This window comes from Nannospalax galili, unplaced genomic scaffold, assembly GCF_000622305.1.
Source record: "Nannospalax galili isolate Female #2095 unplaced genomic scaffold, S.galili_v1.0 scaffold189, whole genome shotgun sequence".
Lineage (NCBI taxonomy): Eukaryota > Metazoa > Chordata > Mammalia > Rodentia > Spalacidae > Nannospalax > Nannospalax galili.
Genome location: NW_008360331.1, coordinates 1,813,123 through 1,833,327, shown reverse-complemented (window position 1 = coordinate 1,833,327; position 20,205 = coordinate 1,813,123). Strand labels below are relative to the sequence as shown.

Here is a 20,205-nt window from a genome sequence, read left to right as displayed (position 1 = left end):
TGTGTTCTTTAAATTCACTGAATTCTTTTATCATGTTTATAATTATTCTTTTGAGTTCCATATCCTGCATTATCTCTAAGGGGTTCTCATTGTACTCCTCTAGAGGACTATTGGTGTTTGGTGGGGATATGTTATTTTGGATTTTCATGTTATTATTCTTTCTCTGTGATTTTGACATGTGAATTTCTTTTGTAGTTTCTGATTCTTGTGTGTAACTCAAGCCTTCAAGTTTAGGACTGCTTCTTTTTATGAACTTTATGTGTCTTTGTGGTTTACTTTTTGGGCATGAAAAGCTGGTTGTCTAAGCTTCTGGTTCTCTCTTTTGATTTTATATTGAAGTGACCAGATTGCTTTTGTCTTCAGGGGTTCCCACAGAGGCCCGAGTCAGATGAGTATCAGATGCTCTCTGGGTTTTCTCCTAAGGTCTGGATCCCTCCAGGAAAGATTTTGACCTCGGGAATTTATGGGTTGGACTGGCCTGGGAGCCAGGTTAAGGAAAGATGCTGGTCTAGGGCAGCTGGTGGCCTTGCCACCCAGAGATGCAAAGGAAGCTGGGGGTGGAAGGCAGCCCCAAGGTTCCCTGGATGCAAAGGACCAGGTAGAGGAAAGGTCAGCCCCAGTGTCCAGGAAAGAGGCCTCTGGGTTCTGCAGGCCCAGGGAAGGCAGAGGGAGGTGAGGGCAGGGCCAGGCCCAGAAGAGTGCTCTTGGGGACCTGAGAAGGAACTGAGTTGCTCTGGATGCAAAGGATCAGGAAGAAGCAGTGGTAGTTCCCCAGGTGTCTGGGGTGCCAATACAAGGAACGGTACTGGACCAGGCCAGGGAGATGGGAGGGTGAGTGAGGCTGGGGTAGTCAAGTTGTGGAGGACCCAGTTGACTTACCCCAGAGAGAGAGAAGCCTGTGGGTCAGAGAGAGGCCTGCGGGTCCTGCAGGTCCAGGGAAGCAGAGGGCAACTATTGTAATTTTTATGAAATATGAACATAAAATATTAATGATGAATAGCTATATGCAAAGTAATAAATCATAATTTTATAGTTATCTGAATCAGGTGTCCACGTGGTCTAAAGATGTTTAGGAATCTGAATAATGAAAACTTGCCTTTTGGTTAATTTAACTCATTAAAAAAATACATGAAATAGTACTGGATATGGTGGTGCACACCTTTAATCCCAGCGCTCTGGAGGCAGAAACAAGTAGATCGCTATGAGATCAAAGCCAGCCTGGTCTACACAACAAGTTCCTGGTCAGCAGGGGCTACAGGAAGATATTTCTCTCTCTCTCTCTCTCTCTCTCTCTCTCTCTCTCTCTCTCTGTCTCTCTCTCTCTCTCTCTCTCTCTCTCTCTCTCTCTCTCTCTCCATATGACTATGATCTATGGGCTAAGATGACTCAGCTGGTGAAACACTTGCTGTGCAAACCACAAGGACCTGAGTTTTGATCCTCAGAAGCCACAAAAAACAAGCCCGGTCTGAGAGCACATCTATAAGTCCAGGAGTGAGAATGTCCAGGCTGATGGATACCTGGAACTCCATATTCAGCCAGCCTAGCTATATCATTAGGCTCTGGGTTCATTGACAGACCATGTCTCAAAATATATGCCACATATTCATATAAATGAACCATTCACACATACACACACACACACACACACACACACCCTATAAAGTAAAATACTCTCTAATATTAATAAAAACACCGTTATTTCAAATAAATAAAATATGTACGTTCCAAATCACATACATATATACATATAAAACATGTATATGTATAAATATATGTATATATCTTTTTAATGTAAAAATGTGTGTGGTTTTGTTTTGTTGTGTTTAATACTGAAAAGCCAATACTCAGGAGCTGAGAATTGGTATGAAGGAAGTCATGTTTATTTATTTACTATTGCCAGCACCCTGAGAGATAGGAGAGGTTTAGTTCCCCCAAAATGATCTTTTTATGGAAACCAAGTTTGCAAAAATGTTTTATAAGCAGGTAAAGGAGGTGCCCTGGACAGTGAGGCATAAAGAATGAGAAGAGCCATTACTGTATTAAATATTTGCACAATCATTGTACTGTCACTGAATACTCACAGGTGTCTCATGAAGTAGGTACTTTCTTCATTAAGATAAATTGCTTAGGTTTGTGTTTACATTTTTTCTTTAAGAATTTCACACAATGTATTTATCATATTAACCCCCTATTCCTCCCCTGAACTCCTCCCAGATCCATCCACACTACCTTAGTACCCAGCATCATGTCAAGGGATCGGGAACCTTCATGCACTGTTGGCAGAAGTACAAATTGGCATAGCCACTATGGAAATAAGTGTGACAGTACCTCAGAAGATTGGAAATAGATCTCACATAAGACCCCATGGTGGTAGTGCAATGCCACATTACTGATTCACCTGAACAAAAACAGCCTATTAGCATCCATTAAGCCAAGAGTGGCACCTGATCTGTTCTGAGAACTTACTCTTTCAGATCTCTCCAGGAACTGAGCTCATGAACCAAGGCCTTGCTCTCTACTTATTGGAACCATGAAAGGGGGAAGGAAAAATGGAACCTTCTATCAGGGGAATTTTCCTTTTCTGATTCCTACTTATCTGGAATAGCATACACAGTCACAAACAGATGTTATCAATCTGAGTCCACCTGTTGCCTACACCACAAGGATAATTTGTTGCATTAAACAAATATTCGCTGCTTGCAGTGCTTAATATTTTCACAATATGCACATACATTATTTTGGGTCAATAAAGGGAAGGATCACAGAGGATTGAACCTAAATGTTTAGGTTACAAGAGGAGCCCAAGGCCTAGTAAGTTTATTTACATTGTAAAAAAAAAACTGAGATAGTGTCACAGAAAAGTTATTCCCACACCCGACCATACCACTCCTGGGGATATACCCAAAGGACTATGTTTCTTACCAGAGAAATGCATGCTCATCCATGGTTACAGCTGCTCTACTGCCAATAATTGGGACACGGATGAAACTACATGTCCATCAACTAATAAGTGGATAATGAAAATGTGGCACCCATATAAAATATTTTTATTAAGCTGTAAAAGAAAATGAATTGGTTATCTTTAAGTTTTCAGAATCAGTAAATAGTAAAGGTGAAATCTGAACTCTGTTCTCTTTTGCTGAGTGGCCCATTTTTATGACATACTGTACTAGCCTCCCTAGTAATCATAAAAACAACCATTTAAACAACTTCCTTACCTATGATGCAATCCAGAAACCCCACAAAACTTGATTCACGTATATATTCCTTAAACCCCCTACAACACCTCTGAAAGAAGATAATCTTTATCCTATAAACAAAGAAATGGAAGTTTGCAATAATGGCATGAGACAATTTTGGACCTATATTTCTCTGGGACCAAGTCCCCATGTGAAAAGTACAAATTCTGGGGACAAGGGAGGTGTTTCAGTCAGTCGAGTACTTGGTGGGCAAACATGAGGATGTGAGCTTGATTCCTGGTACCCATTTAAAAAACAGGTGTGGCAGTATATGGCTATAATCCCAACACTGGAGATTACAAGACAAGAGGACCCCTGGGATTTGCTGGCCAGCCAAGTCTAGCTAACCCATGAGCTCAAGATTCAGTGAGAGACCTTATCTACAAAGATAAGCTTAACGGTGATTGAGGAAATCACCCAGTGGCCTCCATATGTATGCGGACACATTTGTGTACACACACACACAAACATGTACACAACACAAACACAAATTCAAATATGGATTCAAAAAAATTTTTTAGCATCACAATGTTTTTCAAAGCAGTTTATTAGGATTCAAAAAATTAAAGAATAGTCTACTTCATGAAGATACCGCCCCTCTGCAGGCAGGAATCAGAGAGAGGTGAAGGCTGCAGCAGCTTCTTTATCATTCTTTTGCTTTTAAAAAATTATTTATTTAATAACCACATGATTAGAAGAAGCATTTCATCGCAGCATTAACATAGTCAACAACAACTTCTAGAGCAAAGATGCATCTCTTTCAAAATTGGCTGTAAATTTTTAGGTTCACAGGTTCACAGTTATACAATATTGAACTCAGTATAAACCCTATAAGACATAAAATTGAATGAGGTTTTAACCTTTAAAAAAGATCTCCATTTCATTTTAAAATATACTATTTCCTATAGAAAGACTCATTTTTAATGCTGACTAATATTTAGATGTTTGCACATGTGTCTCTAACCTCTGTGTAATCTGATTATTACTAGTCACAGTCGCTTACTGTCTGAGATCCTTGGCACCTGAGAAGTCATCAGGAGATTTCAATGGTAATGTTTATCACCTCTACTAATTAACATGAAGCAAATTTTTATGCTTCTTCCTCAAATATAACTCATTTTTAATTTATTGACTTTTTTGTATTTCACATAGAACATCCCAAACAATCTTATTCATCTATATACCCACATCCCAAATGGCACCCTCCCATAGCCTCTCCCCCGACACACTGAAGCCCATATACTCTGTCATCCCTGTTACTATCCACTGTGTAGCTGGTGCTCCAAGCCGTTCTCCAGTGCTTGACCATCTGCTGAGTCTAGTCAGCCTATCTAGAGATCCTTGTTTTAGGAAGATCAGCTGTTCCTCATCTAGCAGCAATCAGTTGCCAATATTCCTTTAGATAAGATTGGGGTCTGCTGTTCATTTTCCCAGTTCTATGCTGACTTACTGTCTGGGAGTCTCTTGGGCCACTCTGGCCAACAACTCAAAGGAAGGTATCTCCTGTCTGGCACTGTTTCTTATTATGTAGCCTTTAGCTATATACATGGACTCTTAAAGAATTTCATTGATCCCTTTAATCTTTTCTTATACTTTCCTTTTGGGTGTTTAAGACCATACAGTTTGGCCAGATAAACCAATTTATTTTTACTCTTAAGGTCACTTGAGAATCTGTTCCTCAGGGGTCACATGGGCTTGGGAGGAGCCCCTGTCTCCATTCTTTTACCAATTCCGCCTATGTAAAGATAAGTCAAAGGTCCTACTGGACCATAGCTGGCTTCACTTGGAAGCATGGAGGAAATGTTTCCTCTGTGTTGACCCTCATCTTTGTAGACTGGACACTGGTTCAAGTCCATCTGGTGGGGTCTCCATGGCCTCCTTGATTAAGAGGACAGGTGACTCACCACAGTTACAGGATATTTTGAGAGATGCTCATTGTCCCCTGGAACTTAATCAACCTTGGAGGGCAAGGAGCAAAAACTGTCCTTTATGTCCCTCTGAAGAAATTAGTATAAGCCTCAAAGTATGGCTGTTAAATATCCAAAAAGGTTAGTTCCACCAGTCTGGTACTTTTGATTACCAGGTGCTATGTAGATAAAGTTTGGGCAAAGACCAAAGGTTCTCAGATAAACCTTGTCTAGACCTATATTTTATTCCTTGAGCTAGTTGTATGTATAATTTGTCAGTAGGTCATTGCACTAATATGGTTCCCTCTGTTTTTTTTAAAAACTAGCTAGGCATTGTTTATCTCTTGCATTATCTAACCCTTTCACCGTGGTTTCCCCATTTAAGGTGCCCCCGTTATTCCCATTTCTCCCTTAATAATACCCTTCTTCTCTGGCCCCACATCTTTTGAGCGACTTCTTTCCCTTTATCCCCAAGGTTCCTTGTATAACCCTCCTTCCCTTCTCCCCTTAAAATAACTCCATTTTTATCAATAGCTCCCTTATTAACACCTGTTTCCTACTATTCTTCTCTTTCAGATTCTTTTTTCTAAGGTCTGGGATTGATATTCTGATTACATACCAGCTGAAAAAATATTTAAGAAGATATAATTTAATATTCAATTTTTTATCTCAAAACTTTTTTAAAAAATCAATTACAGAAAGCTAAAAATAAAAACAACTGAAGAAATTCTTAAAGACTTAAGACAAAGAAAAAAAAGTAGAATGAATTTGACTACTAAGAAAGGGCCCATATACTGTGTGTCTATAAACAGAGCTATCTTCATAGCCTCAAAAGCTGTCACTATTAAGATAAATCAAAACAAAGAAATGAGATATTCTATCACAAAAGAGTAGAAATGGAGTGAAGCTGATTAAATAATGATAAAAGTTGAAAATTAAAGGAATGATTTAAAGAATGAATATTTGAAAAAACACAAAGTATCCTGCTCTTATTTCTGTTACTATGATAAAATACCCTGGCAAAAGTCAACTGAGGGGAAAATGGGTTTCTTTTATCTCTGGTTACAGTCCATCACTGTGGGAAAGTCAACCAGCAGGACTTAAAACAACTAGTCACATCACGTCTAGAGTCAAGAGAAAAGAGAAATCTGAGTATGGTGGCATACCTCTTTAATCCCAGCACTGAGGAGGCAAAGGCAGGTGAATCTCTGTGAGATCAAGACCATCCTGGTCTACAGAGTGAGTTCCAGGCAAGCTAGGGACACAAGGATACCCTGTCTCAAAAAATAAAATTTATATGATGATTTTAGCTAATGAAAAATATAGACACCATTATTGTTTAACATTTATACCATTATGAACAAAGAGAGAATAGTTTCTCAGCATGAATGGAAATACATTACTAGCTTCAACACAGAGCTGTTCCTGATAAGATAAAGATGCTCTTTATCAGCACTCTCCTCATTTCTCGAGAATCACCAAGCAGCTCTAACAGCATGTACATTTAAAAGACTGCCTAATGGGAATAAGAGAGTTCTGTTTTCATCATTTTCAGATGTCATATGTGTGCATGATATCTAGAAAATCTGAATTATTTTCAAAATTTGGATGTAATAAAATAATAATTTGATTTGCTGTAATTGGAAATATTTGTTTGGAGACATGAAACAAATTAATTCACTATTCATTCAAAATATAAAAGTTACCTATTTAAAGACAGGAATACCATTTTTCTTGTTGGGGATGTTGATTTCAATTCTTCCTAAAAGAACTTAGAGGATTAAGGAGTGTTCCATATCATTTTAATGATTTTTCCCTTTTCAGGGGAGAAACACATTGGAAGAATATTTCTAAACTCATAGAGAAGATGAATAATTAAGAATAGCTAAAAGCAGAAACAGGGGGAAAAAGAAAGTGAGGACACTTGTCACATATGATATTAAAGGCTCTCATAAAACAATGCTATAAGACTCAATAGACATGAGAGGAAGCGTAGAGAAAAAACTGCCCTGGTTACCTTTCTGTTGCTGTGATAAAATACCCTGACAAAAGTAACTTCAGGAAGAAAGTTTATTTTATTTTGGCAAAGTTTAAGGTACAGTCCATCGTGATGGGGAAGTTGGGACAGCAGGTTTCAAGCAGCTGGTCACATTTCATTCAGTGTCAAACAGAAGAGGACAGAAGACAGCAATGACTGCCTGTACTCAGCTAGCCTTCTTATTTTCATGAAGCCCAGAACCCAGGGACTGTTGCTGCCCAGGATTAGGGTGGGTCTTCCCACCTCAATTTATCTAATCAAGGTAATCTCTTACAGGCATGCCCAGAGGCTAACCTTTCTCAAGAAGCCTCCACAGATATGCTTGGAGACTTGTCTCCTGGGTGATTCCAGACCCAATGAAGCTAGTAATCATCACTAATCATCAGGAAAATGTTGGCTTTCCTGTGCTTTTTTTAATTAAGCAATGCACAGTATTATCAAAAGGGCAACAATGAAGCCACTTCCCTTCTGGTGAGAATGTAGGAAAACAAGAGTGGCACAAAGCATCCACACCTCTGAGCCTGTTTGAACTCAAATGTCACACTTTCAGAATGTGTCACAACAAAATAAACAGCAATGCATGCAGTGAGTCGTGTGGACAGTGATAACATCTGATTGTGCAAACACTGGAAACAAAAAGCATCTGGCAGTCTAAGAATTCAAAACTTTCAATGTATAAGACATGGTAAAAATATTAGGCTATAAGACTATGAAAAGAGCAGGAAACATATCACTATGATTTTAATTCAAAAACAGTAGCAAAGAATATATATATGCCCCTTCAAGTTAAGGAGATATAGAGGCTTTGATTGGAACTTATGGATAAATCTATAGTCTAAGTATCTCTCAATTTGCCATTGTAGATCTGGGTTTATTTGCCTACCAGTTCCCAAACTCGCTAACAAAAACCAGCCAGATTTAAATATGGTCACCAATTAATTCATATTACCAAGAAGTTCTTTAGAGTCGTTACAAGTTAATTTGCTGTGAAGATATGACACACAACACTCTAATCTTTTTATCATGAAAAAAAGAGCTGGTGAAATGGCTCAGCATGTAAAATAATTGCTGTGTATGCTGGATAGTTATTTGTCAACCTGACACAAACTAGAGTCACCTGGGAAGAGGGAACCTCAACTGAGGAATTCCCTCCATCATACTGGCCTGAGTGCATGTCTGTGAGGCATTTCTTAATTGTTATCTGATGTACGTGCACCCAGTTCCTGTAGGCAGTGCCAACCCCAGAAAGGTGGGCCTTGTCTATATAAGAAAAATAGCTGAGCAAGCTAGAAGAAGCAAACCAGAAAGCAGCCTTCCTTCACCATCTCTGTTTCAGTTCCTGCCTTTAAGTTCCTGCCTGGAGTTCATGACCTGACATCTCTTGATGTTGGATTGTGACCTAGGAACTGTAAAATGAAATTAAACCCTTTCCCCTGCAAGTTGGTTTGGTCAGTGATTTACTACAGCAATAGAAAGTAACTAGGGTACTGTTTATCATGAGGACCTGAGTTTGGATTCCCAGCACATACACAAAAAGCTGGGTGGGGCAGCATCTCTGTAATTCCAATGCTGATGGTTCAGAGATAGGCAGATCCCTGGGGCTTGCTGGCCAGCTGGTCTAGCCAAAATGGCAAGCTCTAGATAATGCCTCATAAAATAAGGGGGAGAAGTAATTGAGGAAAGTACCTTAAATTGACCTCTGATATCTACACATATGCTCATGGGTGAATGTATTCACAAGTACATGTGTATGCACACACATATAACTCACATCAAAAAAAGGAAAGGAGAAAGAAAAATAATGAAGGAGACAGAAAGGAAGGAAGGCAGGGAGGGAGGGAGGGAGGGAGGGAACGAAGGAAGGAAGGAAAAGGAAAAGAAAGAGAGTGAGGAAAAATAAAGGGAATGGGAAAGGAAGGAACAGAGAAATAAAAAGATACAATAGCCCAGAATGTTCCTTACAGGGCAGGGTGTCACCTGCAGTAGATGATCTCTGGCAAGGACTGGAATGGTGTGTGTTCCGTAGGAGAAGCTTATAGGGAAGGCAGAGTACATCTTTCTTCTTGTAAAATCAATACAATAGCATTATGGAAAGTTGTAAGTTGAAAGAAAATATCCTCTATTGTCCCAATAAACAACTTTGAACAGCTATTAGTTTTACCTTTGATATTTAATTTCCATGTGTATAATTTTATCATGCATTTGTATGTATCACTATATAATAAGTTTTGAGTAACTGAATAATCTTTATCAAGTAAATATTTTATATTGGCCTTGCTGTTAGCTAAGAGAAGGCCAATTAAGATTTTCCTTCCAAAAAATTTTTGGTTATTAAACATATTATTCTAGAAACTCGCTCAGTAACAAAATTACAGCTAGAAACTTTCTGGCCTATTCTACATATTCAGAGATCCACTATAATAGGTTACTTGTTACTTCTGTGGTCAATATTCGATCATAATAAACTATATTAAGAAGAGAAAGTAATGTAAAATGAACCAAGCCTTTGGTTTATCTTGAAGCTTTTACAGTAAGTGACCAAAGTTTTCCAGGTATGTGGTATGATAAATGTTTTTAGGCAAAAATTACATGAATACCATACTAGCTCATCTGAAAGTAAAGAAAAAGAAATATAAAGCTGGGGAGGAAGAAAGACCCACTATTACCACCTCCATCAAACCTGGACGCAATAAAAGAATCTGTGAAACTTGTCAAAAATTACAGGTCTTACATTGAGTATCAGGAGCCTGCCTTGAAAGAGTAGTAAAATGTCTGGATCACTTTTCTTTATAGCTTGTCATGCCTAGTGATAATTTATCAAGGCATGTGTATTAGATGTCTCATGTGAAAAGCAGCAAAATTGACATATAGAAAATTAGATATTCTATAAGCAGCTCCCCTCTAGGACTTGATACTTGAGACTTTGGGTGCTCCTTAATTGGGGTTATTGTTCTCTTTATGCAATTGTGAAGGACCAAAATATCTTGTTTTCTCCCTTAGGGTCATTATTTACACTTTACTAGCTAAGAATTTGACGTTAAATAGAGTAAGTGAAATGAATATTATTAAAAAGATTCAGTTTCATTATTATTTTGTGTGTGCCTTGGGGCATGTGCCATGGTGCATGTGTGTGTGGTCAGAAGAAAATGTTGCAGAAATGGTTCTCTCCTTCCACCTTACGTTGGTCCGGGGGAATCGAACTCAATTTGCCAGGTTTGGTGGCCAGATACATTTACCCTCTGGGCCATCTCACCAGGCATCCCAGGAGTCAGTATTTTTATAATTATGTGAAACCTGTATATAAAACAAAACTGCAGTTGATACTTTGCTAGGAATGCTTTGCTTGAGATGAACTTTTGTGAATACAGAATATACACCTGCATGAGTTAGTTGAGATGAAAATGAATTCATGCTTAGGCAAAGAGATGACGGAAGTACAACAATGGCAAAGTTACCCAGTTCATGATGATGCAACACCTCCACACTCTAGCAGTCATGGCACCTAGATCAGACTGTAAGCTGCACTGCAAGAACTGAATTTGAGTGTGGAAGCCTACAAATAGCAACTGGTATAAAACCTCAATTGTTATCTGTGAATTTTGCTGCCAAACCAGCTAGCCCTCTGGCTGACTTGTGCTTCTCCATTTCTCCTGGGAGTCAGTGTCCTGTCATCTCTGAAGGAAGCTACAGAATGTAGACTGTTGACATCTTGTTAGTTCTAGGTAAAAAGATAAGTCAAGGAAGTCCCCATGGGAACCACAGTGACTGGCCGCAGAGAGTTTTATGTGTAAGGAATCTTTCAGAAAGAAGCTGTCCACGTTCCTGGTCCTCCATTCATTATTCAAGTTCTTCTCAAAACTTAAATGGACGTTAGAGGTCAGTCCAAGACAGTCCAGGCTCAAGTGCCCTTCAAATATTTAAGTACAGTACTTGCAATGTCTTTCTTCCAGAGGAAGCATTTCTATCGAATTAGAAATTTTAATTCTATAGAATCCCATGCTCCCCAACCCATTTCCCAAATCTTTGTCACTATGATTGAGTTATGACCCAGTTTCTTTCATTCTTGAAGAAGTGTCCTAAGAATGAGTGGACTTTTTCAGGGTCAATTTACTAAAATATAGCTGAGCAGGACTGTTTTCTGTCCTTCTAGACACTGGCCATGTGCAGATCTGACATTGTGTAAATAAGACACATGCTGGTACTCCATTACCCTGTGTCTCCTGAGACATTACAGTGAGTACACTGGAGCTGATGAAATACATACATGAGAAGTTACAAACTCAGACAAGGTCTGAAACCAGGAAGTTAGCACAAATGTGCTGGTAACAGGGTTTGGGGTGATTTGGAAAGCACATAGTGCCCCCAAAGGCAGGTGGTTCTATTTATGTTTTCAGATACCAAAATAAAACTTTTGAAAAGAATGCATTTCACTATAAAATGAGGAGTTATTTACTTTCATTTTCTATAAAGTTTTAAATGATCCTCTCTTGTGATATTTAGATTTTTATTGAGATCTCTGTTCTCAAAATTAGAGATAGTTTATTCAACAAATGTTCATTATTAAGAATATTAACATTTATTATGTGGCAAGCCCCAGACTAAGTAATTCGTGCACATAATCTCTTATTTTATTATAACTTTTTTTTGCTTTTAGAGATTTATGGGGAATAGTGTGATAATTAATACATGTTATGGTGTGTTATGATTGAATCAGGGTAGCTAACAGTTCCCTCTCCTTAAATACTTACAATAATTACAGTCATTTATGGAACAGTGTGATAATTCAGTATGTGAATACACTATGTACTGATCAAACCAAGGGAATAAATGTTTCTATCTCACTATGATTACTTTGTGTTGAAGTCTCCAACCTCCTTTCTCTCGGCTATTCATAAAATATATAGCAGGTTATTGTGTGCTGCTCTCACCCCTCATTATTGTGAACAGGAGGTTTGTTATTTCTACCTGTGTTTTGGTGCCTATTTGTCAACCTCCATATGTCCTTCCTCCACACTTCTTCTCAGCAGGCACTCTATGAATTATATCTTTCCGTTGGATTTTTTAACATACACATATGAAAAGAAACCTGGGTTTTTTCATTCTGTGTCTAACTTATTTCACTTAACACAATGACTTCTGGCTCCAACTCTGCATCCAGCTGTGCCTCATAGGAATTTTAGGTTTTTTTTCTAGTTCTGTAAAGGATTTTGTCATTGGTATTTTGATGAAGACTCTCCATTGAACCTATAGATTGTTCTGGGTTGTGTGGATATTTATATAACATGATAAGATTATATCATATCTCTCAATCAATGAACAAAGGTGGACTTTTCATTGTGTGCTGAGTCTTCTTTAAGTTCTGTTAGTTTTGTAATTTTCATTGCACAGAGCTTTTATGTCCTTAGGTATCTATTATGAAATATTTGTCTCCTAAAGTACAAGGACTTTAGGTACCTATTTGTTCCTAGGTATCTATTATGAAATATTTGTCTCCTAAAGTACAAGGACTTTGCACTAGATGAGCAGATGTTCTGCTCAGTCAGGTTGGGTCCATGAGGTTACAGTCCTTTTTGCTACTATGGTAGAATATTTGTGGGGATCCAAGTATTGGGATATGCAGACTTCATTGACCCCTAGGTCAGTATTAATTCACACAATAGCTGCCTTTGTATACTGGTACAGTGCCACAGCAGCATGGGCTCTGGGGGTTGGTGGAGAGATGTATTTTCTCCAATGAAAACTATCATGCAGACTCTGCACCGCTCCCGTAAATGGTCTGCAAGCTGGTAACAACTGTGAAACTTTCCAGGAGCTGAGCTTGCCAGCACGTGCACTGATGTGATTTCCTGGGACTCTTATTCTTTCCCCTGAAAAGAGCATCTCGCCTTTTGCACTGGGAAGTCAGCATCACAGATTATCACTCCTTGCCTTCCTGTCATACTACAGTCTTGGGTCTCCAAAGCTTATGAGCTTCCAGTTTCACCCTGGATGAGTTCCAGAACTCAATCACAGTTATTTACCTCTCAAAGTGCTGCTACAAATCTTTTGCTCTGGTTATTCATAGGGGAGGAGGAGGCAGGTGCTGTAAAACTTGAGCCGTCTTTGAAGACTCACCCACATGATCTTGTTTTAAATCTCACCCAACAAAAAGAAAACTGATACCGCCTACAAATAGCACATCCTTTTTTCCCTTGGCCTTTATATTTTACAGTAATAAAATACATTCTTTTTTACCCATAATATAGATGCCAGTTATGACCATTCTTAAAAGAAAATACATTAAATTTTTTGTGCTGGTTGGACATAGTGACAGATCTGAGACCCCAGCACTTGGGAGACTAGGAAGTAGAATCTCAAGTACAAAGTCAGCTCAGGTCTCATAGTGACGCCTTCTCTCAAAAACAGTCAAACAAATTTATGTGCTAGCTTATTCTGTAACTGTGTACAGTAAAGAGAAAGAAACTCCAATGAGTTGTTGTTTAGAGTGATTTTTTGTACCAATTGTTCATCTGTTAATGTTAAATATCCTTGCTTCATATATAGACAAAGCTCGGATGGAGGGTTCAACCTTCTCTATTGCAAGGGACTGCCTGACGGCTGGGCAGGAAGAACTCATTCGCCTACAAGAGAAAGTGAAGAATGGGAAAATGTCTGTGGATGAAGCCCTGGAGAAATTTAAACACTGGCAGATAGGGAAGAGTGGCCTGGAACTGATTCAGCAGGTAGGATTGACTTCCTAGAACATTCCTTCGCTTGTGAATCCCCTCTACTCTCTAAATATTTAGTCTTCACCAGAAATATAGACTATTTTCTTTTGTTTTTAACTAGCCACTAAAAATATGTTTGAAACAATTCTTCATTAAAAGCTTTTAAACAGTATCCAAATTTCACAACGATGAGTTTATTTACATGTACTCAATCTCAGAATCCAATACAGTAAAGCCATTACCCAGTTGTTTTCCAGTCCCTGTCCTTAGTGCAGTGAATGCTTGTTTCATCTCATCACTGAAATTAGATGAAGTATTACATGAGCATGTGCTCAGCATTCAGATGTTTATAACGAAGACTGTGCTTAAAGGGAACAAAAACTGATTGAAGTCACATCAAGCAATAATCCTAAATATGATCAATGTCTTCTTTGTCCTCACAAAATATGTCACAAGTGCCCCCTTGACCATCATTGACACTCTGCTGTGTCACAGGCTATGGTCTGCTTACGTCACAGGCCTTCCAATTACTAAACTATCTAACTATTCTTTTCCATCCCATCACAAGAAGCCTCCTTGCCTCAGAATCCAGTTTCCAGGTAGCTGCTTGATTAAACCTATTTATTAAGCCAATTTAGGACAAAATACAGGTAGCTAATATTAGCTTAATATGCTACCTTTACCAATAGATCATTTTTATTTAAAAGACAATATAGTTGAACAATAGAAAAATGAGTCACTATAATGAGATTTCAAACAATATGGAATATTGGCCAAAACAGTGCAGGCAAGAGGACTTTCCAAACACAGCTGAGATCATGGTTTATCAGAAGCTACTGTCTAGAAGGGCAACTGGCTGTGTGTTGGTGGCTGGAAATGGTCCAGGTTTTGCAATACCAAGCAAAGCCAGTCATTTTTTGAAACAAGAGCTAAAGAAAGATGATGGTAGAGTTCTGCACCTGTGCATTGCTCATGAGCAGAATGACAGCACTGCCTCTCTGTTCCTTCCAGAGTCATCACCGTAGCACACGCACACACCACTGCCATCCCCAAATAGGGTAAAATTGCAAATCAATTGCAAATATGTAAATAATTTTCCTCCAAGATCTACATGTATTTTATTCTTCTCAAAGCCTCAGAAAATAAGGATTTCAGTCCAGTTTAGTAAAATCAGCTTCTTCAAAGTTGCTACAATAGTTATTTCCTGAAACCCTTTGTTGTTTCTACTTTATCAGCATGTTTATATCCAATATTGTTGGGGAAGAATTTAGCGCAATATATACCTATCAGATAGGAACTGATCTGATTACCTAATAAGTGGAGACAATGAATATATTGAGTGGCTATACAAAAATAAATAACTTAAGATCAATAGATCTTAAGACTATTTTCCATAAGAACCAAAAGCTTAGTAACTTTGACTGAAGAGTTTTTGAGGAATCAGCCACTCCTTGACCCAGGGTCCTGGACAAAAACCCAAAACCCCAAAATGAATATTCTCCTTACTTACACATGATTGTGCACACACACACACACACACACACACACACACATGCACACACTCCCATGTAGTTCATATACTTTGAAAATCCTGAAGGATTCCTCTTTGTAAACATTTCATTTTTATTCTTCAAATGAATTACTAGAGGTAACAGAGATATTGTGTGTATGAAGGGATTATCCTAGGGAAAATGGCATGCACACACAGCACAAGTTCCCAGAGCAGGGAGCAGTGAAGATCCACATAGAAGCCCGAGCCCTGAAGATGAGGTGTTGAAGAAGCTGAACGCTTTGCTCTCCACCCTCCTCAATCCTCCTGAAACCACGGCATGCCTAGGGCACACAGCTCCACTCAGGGAAACATTCGCAAAGTCATGGAAACAACCCTTCATAAAGGGCATCACTGAGGACAAGCCACTAACTCCCCTTTGATTTCCTTCTTCTGGTGTGTTTTTTTGTTTGTTTGTTTGTTTGTTTGTTTCTGGTAAAAGAGAAATAAATGTCCCATGCAGAATATTTGGAAAACAAAGATCAAAATTGTCCTGAGATGAGGAATCTAGTTTCATAACATTCCCCCCCTGAGTTCCTACTTCTTAGAATTAGAGCACCAGAGAAGAATTTTCCAGACCTAGGCTGGAGAGGGGCTCAGGCAGTAGCAGCTGCCATGGTGAAGCTCCCTGGAGACCACACAGGTGTAGGGTAGGAAAATAATTCCCGAGAAAACTAGGCTCTGATACCAATCCTGATTCTACCACTTGTAGCTGTGATAAAGATATGTTACTTAACCTCCCTGTACCTCAGTTTCTGTGTCTGTAAAACAAGATACTGCCCTTTATATCCCCTTCCAAAGAATGAGTCACATATTATGTGTAAAGTACCTGGATGTTTGGGACATCGTAAGTAGCAACTTATTACTGAGCAGTGCTGGCACTGGTAAAATAACGAATGTTTTCATTTTGATACATTAAAAAATGTTAAATCATTATTGCTGTGTCTTGGTTCTGTGTTTTGTGATTTCATTAAGGAAAAACTACGTCAACTCCGAGATACCATTATTGGAAAAAGACCAGAAGAAGAAAATGCCTATGGTAAGTAAAATTTGCCTGCTTCTTACAAATGATAGTTTGATTAAGTAGAAAATAAAGGAACTGTAGAACCAAACCAGTTTGGTTGACTTCAAGTTGACTTCAGTTCAAATCTACAGTTCCTCGCTTCCCAGCTGCCTAAGCTGGAGGGACTCAGTCTCTGAAATTAATCACACATACATCTGGGAATGTTCTCTGAATTAATATATAAAATATTTCTATTCACTAACTCATAATGGCCCCTCAACCAGTGCTCACTACTTTCTTTTGATTCCTATATAACTTACAAATAAATCTTGTACCAGTTTTTTATTAGCCATTATGTAGAGAATCAAATAGGTAGAATGTTCCCAGTACAGTCAGTGCTCACAAATGTCCACAAGTGGATCATTTTAAATTCTCCATTTAGGTTGGCTTTCTCTCAAGCCCACATGTTTCTTGGCAATGCATGTTTCTCTCACTAATAGTTAACAGTTGCTCTGAGGGTTCGGGAAACACTCAATATTAACAAACCAAGCATTATTAAGATGGCAGATCTTCTCCAGAGATGAACAACACACTTTGTAAACTATGTTGTCACTATCGAACCATTCCTTCCCAAAGCCTCATCTCTTTTACAGAAAATAAAAAAAAACCACTAAGAGCAGGTATTTAAAAAACCCCATATCCCTTTTCAATAACATCACATAACTTTTAGGTATGCTTCATGTTGATAGTCACCATGTGGAACACATTTCTCTTCATACTATTGAGTTGACATCTGCTTTCCCAGAGACAATTCTTTAAGCTCTCCTACAAATTTTTCTAATATAAATATACTTTGTAAAGTAAATAAGGTCATAAGAGATGAGTTTATACATAACTGAAATCTACAAATGTTCATTCTTATGTGGAATAAATTATCATTTGAGCAACTTATAAAATCAAGAATTCTGTAAGTTTCTTAGGGAACATTATACAGTGCTAGCTAATATATAGAGAGCACTACTACATATTATGGTGTGACAATACAGCCAGATAAGATATTCCTGAGAACTTTGGTGGAAAATTTAACCTCTAAGGTTAAAACATAGGAATAATGTAAAAATATTTTTTAATACTACGAAGATTAGAGTCTGCAATTAAGTGGAATTATGTGTAAATTTTTATACTTGGCAAAGTGTAGAATGGGAAGAATTGGTGCTAAAATGAGGAAGGGGCAAATGGGAGTGTGATGAGTGAGGCGTTAGGTATGAGGCTGGAGGGAGTGCTCCGTGACTTCGAAGTAGTTTCTGAGAAATTGAAACATCTTATTTTATTGAAGCAACAACTTAAAACGAAAAATAAGCAAACCTTGGAAACCAATACACCAAAGTAATTGGAGCATTGAAAGGCATTTAATTCTGAAAAAATAAATAATGAAAGTTGTGAACTTGAAACATAAATGAAATAGATAAGTAAAAATCCAAGTAAACCAGGTAATGGTGGTAAGTTAAGTCATAGAAATAATTACGTTCAGTGTAAATGGACTAAACACTTCATTTAAAAAGCATGTTTTTATACTGCATGAAAAAGCACTATCTAAATTTAGGACATCTAAAAAACAATTTTAAATTAAGGAAAGTAGCTAGAAAGTAAAGAAAGATGAAGTCTCTACATGCCAACAGACAGCATCAGGGAGCTAGGATGGTCATGTTGATACAACTCAAGATAAATTGAAGAGGAAAACCATTGCAAGAGCTATAAGAACATATTGTGTAGCAATAAAAAGAAAGCTCAATGAGAAGTTGTAACAATCCTAGGTATTTGTTAGTTTGTGCTATATATATGCTTATGAATTTTATTAAAGCTAATGAAACAAAATCAGGCAATTTTACCAATTTTTTTCTTACTAATTAATTGGACAATTAGACAAAAAGCAATAGAGACAAAAGGCCTGAATCACACTAGCAACTAATTTGACCTATTTCACATTTTCTACATGCGACATAAAAGCATAAGTATATTTCTGCAAGGTGTGCATGGAGGGTTCACCAAGACAGAACACAGACTGAGTCATCAAGAAAGTTATAGTACGAAGCCGGGCATGGTAGGCATGCCTTTAGTACCAGCACTTGCAAGGCAGAGGCAGATGGAGCTCTGTGAGTTCAAGACTATCCAGGTCTACATAGTGAGTTCCAGGCCAGCTGGGGCTATAGGGAGACCCTGTCCCTGAAAGACCAAAACCTTCAGAGTCTGTTCTCTGAAGTTTTACAAAATCATATTTTAAAATATTTATAAATTAAATACAATGTTTCAAATTAAACTTTGGTTCAAATAAGAAAAAATAAAAACAATTTTCAAACTCAATAATACTGGAGATACCTTCAAAACTTGTAAAATGAAGCAAAATGCAGTAAATAGTTAAATTTGAAGGAAAGTTATGACCACAGAAGTCAGGCTAAAAAGAGTATACTTATGCGTATAGTTCTTATTTTTAGGAGATTGTTAATATTTCATATATTCAATAAATAAGACGGGTCAGGAAAGGGAAGAAGTGGGATTATAAACAGAAATAAATTAACCAAGCGAAGCTACAAAGTGGAGGATCAGATCAGAAAGAACATATGTTTAGAAACCTAGGCATACTCAGGTTAGGAATAAACAAAACAGTACATAAAAGTGTCTTCATGCTAGTTTGTATCTTTATTTCTCCACAAGGATATAGTTTAACAATTTCAAAACTACTTCATGGACATTCTAGGATTGGTATAGCAAAAAAAAATGTACTACAGATAATGGCCATCAGGTCCCTATTGTCAGAATAAAAAGGAGTTATAGCTACAAAGAAGAGCAGGCTGAGTTAATCATGTGATGGACCATTGGATTTGGAAATAGAAGTTTAATAAATCACTGCTTCTAATGTATACATTTCAGGTAGGTAAGTATAGAGGTAAACACACAGAGATACACAGACACACATGGTTCTATCTGCTGAGAGGGTATAGGATCGTTGTCACCCCCGTTCCTACAATAAGTATCCATATCTTAATTTACAAAAGCAAAAGTCCAACCATAATGTGAAAGATGCCTAACATCAATATTCATGAAAACACAAATTAAGCTACAGTGAGATGCCAATTAATAACTATAAGAACACAATTTTTGAAAGCTGTTAGACAGGTTAAGTATGGATTAGGATGTGTAAGTAGATATGCATGCATGCTGCCAGAAATACGAAAGGTGTGATGATTTTAGAAAAGTCAAATATATGATTGGTATATGTTATAGTGATTTCAGTCCTAATTATTTTCCAATGCAAGTGAAATCTTTTATACGCCCAAAGAACTCTTCATAAAGGTTTATGGCAGTTTGATTCATAATAGCCAAAGTGGAAACAATCCCAACGCCCAGCAGCAGAAAACATAATTACGTTGTGGTGCATTTATGCTACTATTGAAGCAATAAAAAAGACTTCTTCTATTAAGTACAATATAAACGAATCTCTACCAGTATAGAGTGAAAGACACCAGACACAAAACAGTGCATGCTGGAAGATTCAATTTATCTGGCTTCCTAGATTAAACCAATACAGGCACCAATCATCCATAGAGATGGAAAACAGATCAGGGGCTGTGAGGAGTAATGCTCTGATGAGGATTCACAAGGGGTTCTGAGTAAATAGTCTGCAGGAAAGCCTGTTGGGCTGTAGAGGACATGGTTATATAGATTTGTTTTAAAATAAGCAGCTTGTATACTTAGAACTATGTT

At 37.8% G+C, this 20,205-nt stretch overlaps 1 protein-coding gene across 1 annotated transcript in view; it reads left to right on the top strand.

Moving 5' to 3' along the window:
- Positions 1-20,205, top strand: part of Bank1 (B cell scaffold protein with ankyrin repeats 1) — a 281,067-nt gene that overhangs the window by 252,253 nt on the left and 8,609 nt on the right. The window contains exons 15-16 of the mRNA XM_017796375.2: positions 13,728-13,906; positions 16,416-16,479. Coding sequence (XP_017651864.1) covers positions 13,728-13,906; positions 16,416-16,479 — 243 coding nt within the window. The remainder of the gene's footprint in view (positions 1-13,727; positions 13,907-16,415; positions 16,480-20,205) is intronic.